Genomic DNA, 10,621 nt, shown 5'->3' with positions numbered 1-10,621 from the left:
GCCACTGTTTACTAAGTGAGTGGCCTTGGACAAATTGCTTACTTTTATGTCTCAGTTTACTTATCTGTAAAATGGGATAATTATGGCATTTCTCTCCCAGAACTTTTGTGAGGATTTAATGAAGTGATATATTTCAAGTGTTTAGAACATTGTCTGACACTGGATAAATTCTAGCTATTATTTTAAATGTTGATTAACACTGAACATAGGAGTAGAACAGTTATGCCTAAAACCTGTGTTTCTCACAAATGATTGTAGATTGAGAGCCACAGGCCTGCATTCACTCCCTAAATAATGAAGAGTGAACTAGGTCATCACACTGTATACAAATGTCCACTTGGGCTTTGCCTTCCCTGACTTGCACCCACCTCTCAAGGCAGCCCCCTGACAACCAAAACACCCTGACCAAAAGTGCTCACCAAGGTTTAACACTTGACTTAGTTGCTCCACTCCCCAACTTTTCCACTTCCTCTTCCAAGGGAGTGCTTCTGTGTTAATTCCATCTGAGAATCATATGTACAATTCCCTTGAATTAATATTCTACTTTTCCTTTGGTTCCAGTTTTTGCAGTGGGCTTAGGAAAACAGCTTTTCATCCTTTCATTTCATTTTTCACCCTCCTCCTCCCACCCACAAAGATTCTAATCATGATCATAAGCCCAAGTAGCAGCAGTGATAGATCTGTTTAAAGAAAACCCATTCAACCTGAAAAGTAAACAGCACAAAGGGCAAATAACAATGTAAGAGCTGTCACATAGCCACACATGGTTGCCAAGAGTGTAGTACAGACAATTGTTGCTCTGAGTCTGGACAGGTGGGGAAAAATTATTGGGGCTGGAATGTCCAGGGAAGGCTTTGTGAAGAAAGAGGGACTTGAGCTGATCCAAGGACTGGGGGTGCTGTGGTTCCCAAAGTGTGATAATCCAGGTGAAGGAAGTGGTCTGAGTAAAGGCACTGTGATCAGAGGCAGGGACCAGGTTAGTCTCTCTGCTGGAGGGTTTGTGTTGTGGGCAGTGGGCAAAGAGACTGATAGTAGTGGGGAGAATGATAATGATAAATACCAATTACTGAGGTTGATGGTGGGCTACAAGAATGTGTAAATTCAAAACAAATTTGTTGAAGTTCAGTACAATGGTTTGTCACAACTGTGCTGCTATAGGCACTCTCAGTTCAGACCACTCAACAAACAAAAATGAGGTGAACCATCCTGTGGTTAACTGAACTGAAGTCAGTATCAACTATGCAGTTCTTCAAAATGACCTAAACTTCCACCCACTGATCTTTCTACAATTTAATCAATGTTTAGTCATTTTCATAGAACTAATGCTAAGAGCACAAAAACATCACTGACGGCGCACAGAGTCCTCTGCAGTTACTTGCCTGTAAGTGCCAAGTGTCCCTGGGAAGGAAGAATGCACTGGATGAAAGTGAGGACAGGAGGGAGAGCTTGGGGGAGTTTGTGAGGCAATGGACTTGGCAGTCAACCAGGTGACCCAATGATATTAGTCCTCAGGGTGTGGACAGCAGGGATTAATGCGGTGTAGGCAAATGTGGGCATGGCTGCTATACTATTTCCCTTCTGAACAGAATCCTTAGAATCTTTGGTTCTGTGGCAGTTTTTTTTTTTTTTTTTTTTGGTGGCACGGTTGGCAGGTGTCATCTGCAGGGCCGGTAGTATAAAATCTAAGAACTTTATGGAATAATATCTGATCTGAGATCAAACCTTTCAGTACTTTTCAAGTTATAAAGGCATTAAAAACTGTAGTTAAAATAAATCCTTGTGGATGAAGTGGACTTTTCTGTTGGGGACAGAATTTTTCAGTCCTAGTATTAACTGTGCTTTATTAGATCTTTGACTCAAAAACCTACAGATGATTTGGTCACTTCTTGAGTTTTAAAATCTAAAACACATTTTAATATCCTGATGTAGTAAGGCAATACTTGCCTAAGAGATCTGTTGTTAAAGATATAAAAATGTTTTACAGAAGCACAATTTTATTTCTGGGTGACAGAAAATTCAGTCATTTTGAACTCTGCTTAGTAAGGTAAACATTAAGGGTTAAAAATAAAGCTGAATGGAGAAAATAATGCCTATAGGAACATTCATCTCTACGCATACTTTGGTAACTGCAGTCCCCGACTCTAAAATTGGAAGTTTGCAAAGCCGTATATCAAGCTCGCTCTTGTCTGAGCAGCATCCTCGACTCTTTCGCTACTACCACTAGCTGCCCCACCTCTTTAAGCTTCTTTCCCTCAGCTGTCAAATGAAGAAAAGATCTATTCACAGCGTTGAGTTGAGAATTAAAATTACGCTGGGGTAAGTGTCATGTGCCGAAGCTGACTGCAGCGTTTGCTGGTGTACTGGCCTCCCCTCCGCCCGGGCGACTTCCTCCGCAATAGCGGCTTGCGCCCTAGCCCCTTAATCCGACACCACTGTTGTTAATTTCGCCGCCACAGCTGACGCAGGCGACAGTGCCAGGAGCGGTCCACCGGCCTGGGAACCTCGTTTCAGTCGTGAGATGCAGCGAAGGTCGTCGGGCACTTGGGACCTGGAGTCTTGCGTTCTGCGCCTCGCCGCACAGCCTCAGAGCCCCGCCCCTAGGCCCAGCCCCCAGCTTGCGCGCTCAGTGGGCGGAGCCTGCTTAAGGAGCTGCGCTGTGATTGGCCGTGTCCGAGCAACCGGTCGTCAACAGGCCGCGTGCCTCGCGCTCGGGTCACAGAACAGCCTGGAATCCTCACCGAACGCGGACCCTTTGTCCGCGTGAATTATCAACCAGCGGGATGCGGACCTCGCCCGCCCGCTCGGGTCAGACGGTCCCCGAGAATGGCAGCGTGGCTGCTGACCGGAAACGGCCTTGGCTGTCTGCTGACAGATTGCCCAGTAAGTGTGGATGCGATCCCTCACGCCGCAACTTCCGAAGTGCTGTTTCCAGCAGGCTGCGGAGGAAAACCTTAGAATTTTCCAGTTTGCGAGTTGAACCCCTCCACCCCCACAAAGATGCGAAAACGGGTCTAGAACTTGCCCGGACTCACTGGACTATTCGGTACGAGGGCGCGGCGGAGAAACGCGCCCCCAGCCCCCTCGTGCGGCTCAGCCCCGCGCACACCACGCCCCTGCCCGAGCTCTGCTGCTCTGCTCTGCTCTGCTCTGCGGGAGAACCGGCTCTCTAGGGTCGTCTTACCGTAGGCCAACCGCAGTAAGAAGGTGAAGTTCAGTAGGGCTCTGGAAGCAATTCAAGAACCAGGAGAATTTTATTTTAAAGAAATACTGATTGACAAATAGGGTAGTCGAAACCCAAAAGCGATCTGCTTGGATTAGAACTTATTACAATTTTATGTTCTGGAATATCTTCTGGCTCTCCCTTTCTTCCACACGTATGTGGTTTTCACAATCACCTAAGATGAGCCCCATTCTCTTCTGAGCCCCATTCTCTTCTGCTCTTTATAAGGGCATAAAAATTAGGTTTAGTTTTCACTCGGTAGAGTTTTCCTTTCTTGGGAGCTCTTGGTCTCTTTCTTTTTAGAAATGAGCGTCCGCCTGAAGCAACTCAGTCATTCGTAGCTTTTCTTTTTGGCCCTTATTAATTTAGCTTTGGGAAGTCCATTTCAGTCTCCTTTCTTATACCTGCCTTATTTGAGTAGATGCTAAAAACTTTTGCTTGCCTCTCAAGAGCAGAAGAATGGTGGGGTGGGTAGGGTAGGGGATAAATTGTTTCGGGGGGAGAGTTGCAGCAGGATACAGCGTCCTTTCTTACTGGCACAATCGTAATTGAAAACTCACCTAAATCACAAGATGCATCCACCTAGCCGCCTTTTTCAGCAGCTAATGAAGCCCTAGGAAGTGTTGGGTGTTGATAATAAAGCAGGCAGAAGTATATCAAACGTCTAAGCTGAATTAATGGCCCCTAAGTCATGCATTGTGCCTCAGCCTCTGACCATATGGGCCCTACTCTCTTAAGCCAGAACTCCCACAGGCACTCACCTTAGGACTGCCGTGGGGCATCTCGATGTTCTGCTATGGGTAGACTCCAGCCTCACAGGCTGGCTGTACATGATTCCCTTGCTTGAGGCCTTTGGGTTTGTGCCAGCTTAAGCTTTCTACTTTTCCCCCAAACTCTACTGGCTTGCCCCTGTCTTCATCTCAGACTTTCACTTCCTTTTTTTCTTTCTGCATTTATACTTCCTGTTTCTTTTAGGAAATCCCTATTTCCCCAAACTCTGGAGCTTGGGATAGCTTTTAAAACTTAGGGCAGTGCTTAACTGGGATTTGTTGTTTGGCACTTCTGGATTTGTCTGTTACTCAAGTTATAATGACTTCAGATGAAGAAACCCTAAAAATAATAACAGCATAGTATTATCCAGAAAATAGTATCTTTGTTAAAGAGACAGATATTTCCCAATCTAAGCCTAGTTAGAAAAATTGGGATACATAGTAATTCTGAGTGATCAATTTAACTCAACCCTATACCCATACAAAGTGCCTGCTTTGTATATATGGCACTATGCTAAGGGCAATTGTATAGTTTGTCCCTGAAGTCCTTGAGCCCTCTTTTATCTAGTGAGGACAAACCTGAAGTGCCCAAGGCCATGTTGGTGAAGTGTCAAAGCAGAATTTGTGGCTTTCCCAGGGAGAGGCTCCAGAAAGCTGGTGAGGGGTCTGCAGAGGCTTCATGGAGGAGACAGGGTTTGAAATGTTGTTTGAAGGCTAAAGATCTTAGAGAACCAATGAAGACCAGCTTGGAGGTGGTAAAGCAGGTGGGCTGTGTGTGTAGGGGCTGTGGTGTCAAGCCATTTGGCACCATGGCTCAGGCAGGTTTCCTTGCTCTGACAGAGTAGCTCTTACCCCATTGGTGTAGAATGATCCCTTCTGTTGTGAGATGCCCTTTCTCTCCCTTGTTTTATCTGGATAAGTTCCATTTTCTAGCTGCTTTCATTTCCAACAATACTGCTATTCTCAGGCTAAAAAATTCTTAAGGATTAAGATCTGAATCAGCATGAGTCATACAGGTTCTCAGATTCAATAGCCAAACAGACTTTTTTATTTCATTTTTTTTTAAGTCACGTGAATGCAGAAGAGACTAGAAAATACACCTTAGCTGGAGGATTCAGTCACCTTTTATTTGGAATCAAGAACAGGTTTCTTTGGATTAAAAACACCTGTGACTCTTCTGAAACCTTCTTTTAAGGTTCCAGAATCCAGTTTAGGAGCCATAGTAGGGTAGTTTATGTAGTTGTGTCCCTTTTAGCCTATGGCACATAGCTCCCTCTTCTAAGAATCTAGGAGGTGGGTGAGTGTTTCAGGGAAGAGAAAGAGCAGCTGGAACGATGAAATAGTCAGAAATGTTTATTATGAGCTTCCTTTTCTTGTTTCTATTGGAACCATTGGCCATATTTAAAAGTCCTTCAGCCAGCACTCTTTGTTTCAGATGTCAAAAAGAAAGTTGAAACATGTTAGTTTGTTTTCATGTTCTGTGATTCTAAGATAGAAGGAGGAGGAGCCCAAACTTCATAGCTCAATATGGCTGGAACCTGGGGGTAAAAAGGTGCTTGGAGTAAACGTGGGTATATGAAACAAAGCACAATTACTAAAGTGCAATGATTTTTAAGTAATTTATTTGTATATAGCCCTTTCCAATATGCCAAGTGCTTACCCAAGCATCACTCATCCGTTGCCATGTGTGTCCTTTGCAGTAGCCTTGGGGGTTGGGACACGGAGTTGGTGTTCCCGCTGTGGACCAAAAAAAGGCAAAACTGTAAAACAATTAGTAGCATTTATCTGGGGTTTTAGAGATTAAAATCTGGGAACATAGATTTAGGAGGAAACCCAAATGTATGCTCTGAAGAGGGAAAAGGGCTTAGGGTTTTTAAAGTCAAAAAGGGGAACTCTGAGGGGGCTTTACACACGTTGTTTTGAAAGGATTACAATTGGCTAAAGCTATGGTAACCTGCACTTAGCTGTTCCCGATTGGTTGCTAAGGCTATTCGGGAGGCAAAGAGGCTACTTTCTTGGAGGTAGCAGATATTTGTCCAGGATATTTAGGTCTGGCAGAATGTAAATTCAGCATTCACTGGAGAAAGGTCAGTTTGAGAAGAGGAAGGACTTAATTTCCTTAATCCTCCCCTCTTCCACTCTAGTTTACTCTCACTGTCAATGTTAACTCCATTTTATCTACATTTACACCACTTCAAGGAGTCACTCACCCAAAGTGGCAGAAGGACCTACACAGAAGTTCTAAATTTTTCAACTCCTGCATGATACTCTCCAGATTCTATTGTAACATCCCCATCAAATTAAGCCCTATAGAAAGAAGACAAGATTTATACTAATACTAGGAGTTTCTGTACCTTTGGAATTCAACATATGTGGACAAGTTCACATAAACCTTAAAAACAAATCATTATCTCTGATACCTTGAAAGTGACAAGCCAAGAAGCCTGCTGAACCTGTGCTCTGAGAATAAAGGTTAGTGCTCCGCCTTTAATGAAGACCCAGGAGCCCTACTGGAAAGCAATCCTGCTGGAATGGCGTCTGCAGGCTTGTGCCACAGGACCTGGCTGGGGGAGGTCAGTTATGATAGAGTGGTTAAGAAATGGCTTTGATTCCTGCATTTGCCACTTAATGGTTGTGGGTCTTGAACAAGTTTTTTGAAGTCTCAAAGCTTCTGATTCGTCAGAAGTAGGTGGGGTGTTCACAATGTGTAGCTGATAGAATTATGAAGAATTTGCGAGATAGGGCATATGAAAACTTCAGCCCAGCCTGCATTTGTTTGTTATAATAAAGGTCATAGAACACAGACTCTAGAGCCAGACAACCTGGCTGTGAATCTCAGCTACACCCCCCTACCAGCTGTGAGTTGGTGGGCAAGTTAGTAAGCCATTCTCTGTCTTGGTTTCCTTATCTGTAGAATGAGAATAATAGTGCTGTTTACCTCATAAAGTTATTATAAGGGTTAAATAGATACCACACAATATATATAAAATTAAGTGTTTGCCAATAATAATACTTTCTAACTTCTTTTTACAAAACCTCCCTAGCTTCGGTCCAACTGGTTACTGTATATGACATGTCATACCAAGAGACTTTCAGGAAATGCAGAATTTTAGAAATGTGAAAAGGCAGTATTTCCATTGTTAAAAAGTTTTACAGTCCAGATAACAAATTTATATGTGTTGCACAGTCTGGGTACAGAGGTAGGCAGACCTTTCTTTGGTAGATGTAGACAAAATGGAGTTAACATTGACAGTGAGAGTAAACTAAAAAAATAAGAGTGGGGGACCATTAAGGAAATAGGGTCTTTATAGAATAGGAAATATTCTTCTCTGAAACTATTCTCAGAAGAAACTTAAACTTAGTATTCTGTCACAACATAAGGATCCTGGACAAAAATCTGCTTCCTGCAAAAAAGTATGTATACATTTTGCCTGGAGAAGAGTCTTAGCAACCAATTATGTATGTATAATTAAATACAGGTTATAATAGCTTTAGCCAATTGTAATTCTTTGAGAACAATTGTGGATAAAATGAAGGTTCCTGTGACCAAGATTCTCACCTGGCCCTCGTCGGCTAGGTAACTACACATGTGTGGGCAATACGTTTTATTGACTCTATATAAAGAGCTCCGCCCAGTGCTCTGGGCAACACCGTGGCACAGCTGCAAGCTGCAGGAGAGCAGAGCAGAGACTGGAGTGGTGGCAGCACTGAGAACAGAGGCCCAGAGACAGAGACCAGCTTGCTGCATGCGGACTCGCTCTGAGTGACCGACCTGCCACCGTGGGAATAAAGTTGGGTATAACCCTTTCACCCCAAGAATGTTCTACTGTCATTTCTTTGGTCACACTGAATCCATAGTGAACTTGCCTGAGGCTGAAACCCACTGGCAAGACAACAATTCATATAAGCCCCCTCAGGATTTCCCTTTTTGCCTTTGAAAACCGTAAGCCTTTTCCCCTCTTGGGGTTGGTGTCCTTTTGGGTTTTTCTCCCCAGGCTATGTTCCTGGATTATAATCCCTAAAACCCCAAATAAATGTAAATCATTGATTCACAGCTTTGCCTTTTCTTGGTTGATACTTCATTTTCTTCAAATTATCAGGCCGAGCCTGAAGCTGCGGTGAGGGGGTTAAGATTACACCACAGTTGGGGCACTCCTCTCCTCTTGTGTATATAAGCTATAATTAGGTCTAGATAAGCTTAATATGTTGCATATTGCTTTACGGCCAGCTGGTCCCAGAACAGCTGGTTACATGAGTCAGAATGTTTAAGTCCAACTTTAAAATAAAACATTCGGAAGGTGAGCCCATATATTCTGGCTGGGCTGATCCGTGGTCCAGTTCCCACCCTGTCTCTAGGTCCCAATTAGCCACTCCACCAGGTGTTTCCTCTCAGAGTTTTATCTTTGTTTTGGAAGCAAAAGTTCAGGTGTGACTTTAATTGGAATACTGATGTGTAATGAAGATTCAGAAGTAAATGTTTATTTTCCAAAATGGAAGAGCTTTGTATTTTTCTGATTATGAAAGTAAATCCTGTTTTAGGAATGTCCAAATAATGCAAAAATTTAAACAATATAGAAAAGGCAAAAACCATGCATACTCCCAGCACACAAAGAAAACTGCTGTAAAGCTATTGGCATATATCTTTCTAGATACTTTTTTTGTGTGTGTATATAAGGATATTAAATTTTATGGATGGCTTTTAGCAATATATGTAGGTATCTACTTTATGAAAAAATATACATATATATTATAACTTTGATAGAATTCCACTCAATGGTTGCAGTGTAATTTATATTAAACCAATCCTCTCAATGTTAGATTGTTTTCAAGTTACCAGGAAGTCTTATTTTGACAATTGTGCATACAGGAGATGCCGGTTACTTAAATTCTAATTCAGAGATGGAGACACCAGGCTCATCTTCTACCATCCCTGAGCAGCAGCTGCAGAGGCAAGAGTGCCTGAGCAACACCAAAACAGACTCAGCTGACCAGAGTCTCATCTCGTCTGAGGAATGGCTTCAACTGCATGGGCTTAAGAGCAACAAATTGACTTTGAAACAGATTTTGTCGCAGATTGGATTCCCACACTGTGAAGGTACACTACTCACAAAGCAATGTTGGCTGGAAAAACCCCAGCAGCAAGCTGCCCTTTCACCTTTGAAGTAAGTGTCTTGCCAATGGATTTCAGCTCCTGGCAAGTTCACTATGGATTCAGTGTGAGCAAAGATATGACAGTTTCTTTGGGGAGAAAGGATTTATTACCCAGCTTGTTCTCCTGGCGGTAGGTCGAGCTCTCACGTCTCTGTCTCCCCCCAGAGCACTGGGACGAGCTCTCTATATAGCGCAATAATAGCTTATTGCCTATAGGTGTGGAAGCAGTAGCCTAGCAACAGGCCAGTTACTTCATCAGGTGGTTTAAGTTCAGTGAGGATCCTGGCCATAGGAACCCCAACTTCCCCACAGGGAGGCATCAGTTCTGAAGGCCCCTTAAAAACCACAGGTCTGTGGGTTTGTTTCCATCTCACATCTTTATGGGTACAAAAAAAGTTGATGCATGGACTCCCCATACATGAATGTTTGATAGATCTACAATTGTCAGTGCACATGTCAAATTTTAGTAATGTTAGTTTGATTTTTCATCCTTTAAAGATGAGATTTAAAAAATGGATTTATTTGTATTTCTGCATACCCCAGCAGATATCTTGCTTATCCCCTGATGTGCACACCCCTTTTGTAGGTTACTGATTAAGGCAATAGTTGTGTGTGGTTTCAGAGAGAATGTGCTGTTTTCCTGTTGTGCCCTGCCTTATGTTATGGTCCAGTTTTTCCTAAAGGTGTTAGTTGAAGTGTTGGTTCTCAACTCCCAGTAGTACTGCCCTCTGACAGGGAGTGTGGAAATGTGTGAGGGTGTTTTTGTTTGTATTATGACATGTTGACTTGGGTTGTAATGGAAATACAGGGCCTGGGGCCTAGGGATACTGAGTTGTCTGATAAGCCCACCCAGGAGTGAATGTCAGTAACACCCCACCTGAGCAGCATACCTTTCATCAGGGCAATTTCCATTTCTAGGATTTTTCTCAGTGATTCTGAATTAATCAAATATTTGTTGAGCAGTCATTAATACTGGGTTTTTCAGATTTCTCACCAGTTCCCTTGGCAGCTTTGTTCCACACTGGTGATTCAGAGTTATAGGGGATGTGTTGTTACAGACTGATCCGGAGGCCCATCCAGATGACAAGGCCTTGCTCGTCAGGACTCAGGCTATGCTTATTTACCTTTCCATAGGGCTAATGCAGCCCTGAGCCATCTAAATACCTTTTGAGCTGGGGGTCTATGTGATTCTTATATAAGGAAACAAACTGAAAGCAGTTTTATGTTGTATCTCAAATAAGTATAATTCAGTCATTAATATTAGCAAAGATAGCTCCATCCATGTTGTTGCAAATGGTAGGATTTATTTTCTTCTTATGGCTGAATAATATTCCATTGTGTGTATGTATCACATCTTCTTTATCTATTCATCTACTGATGGACACTTAGGTTGCTTCCATTTCTTGGCTATTGTAAATAGTGCTGTGATAAACATAGGGGTGCATATGTTTTTTTGTTGTTATCATTAATCTACAATTAC

The 10,621-nt window shown here is 42.8% G+C and overlaps 1 protein-coding gene across 4 annotated transcripts in view; it reads left to right on the top strand.

Annotated features, from left to right (window-relative positions):
- The first annotated feature begins 2,179 nt into the window (after positions 1 to 2,179).
- The window catches only part of VWA3B (von Willebrand factor A domain containing 3B), a 206,573-nt gene continuing 198,131 nt past the window's right edge, over positions 2,180 to 10,621 (top strand). For 2 of the 4 annotated variants that reach the window (XR_012132934.1, XM_073240008.1), the window contains exons 1-2: positions 2,203 to 2,880; positions 8,858 to 9,085. Coding sequence is in view for 2 of the 4 variants with exons in the window: in XM_073240008.1 (XP_073096109.1) it covers positions 2,781 to 2,880; positions 8,858 to 9,085 (328 nt within the window). In the remaining 2 variants the exon portion in view is untranslated. Of the gene's footprint in view, positions 2,881 to 8,857; positions 9,086 to 10,621 lie in introns of all 4 variants that reach the window. The other 2 variants (XR_012132935.1, XM_073240004.1) reach the window with 2 other exon arrangements.

Source organism: Manis javanica, chromosome 1 (assembly GCF_040802235.1).
Source record: "Manis javanica isolate MJ-LG chromosome 1, MJ_LKY, whole genome shotgun sequence".
Lineage (NCBI taxonomy): Eukaryota > Metazoa > Chordata > Mammalia > Pholidota > Manidae > Manis > Manis javanica.
Note: the sequence above shows the minus strand (reverse complement) of the source record. Positions and strands in the feature narration are given on the sequence as shown.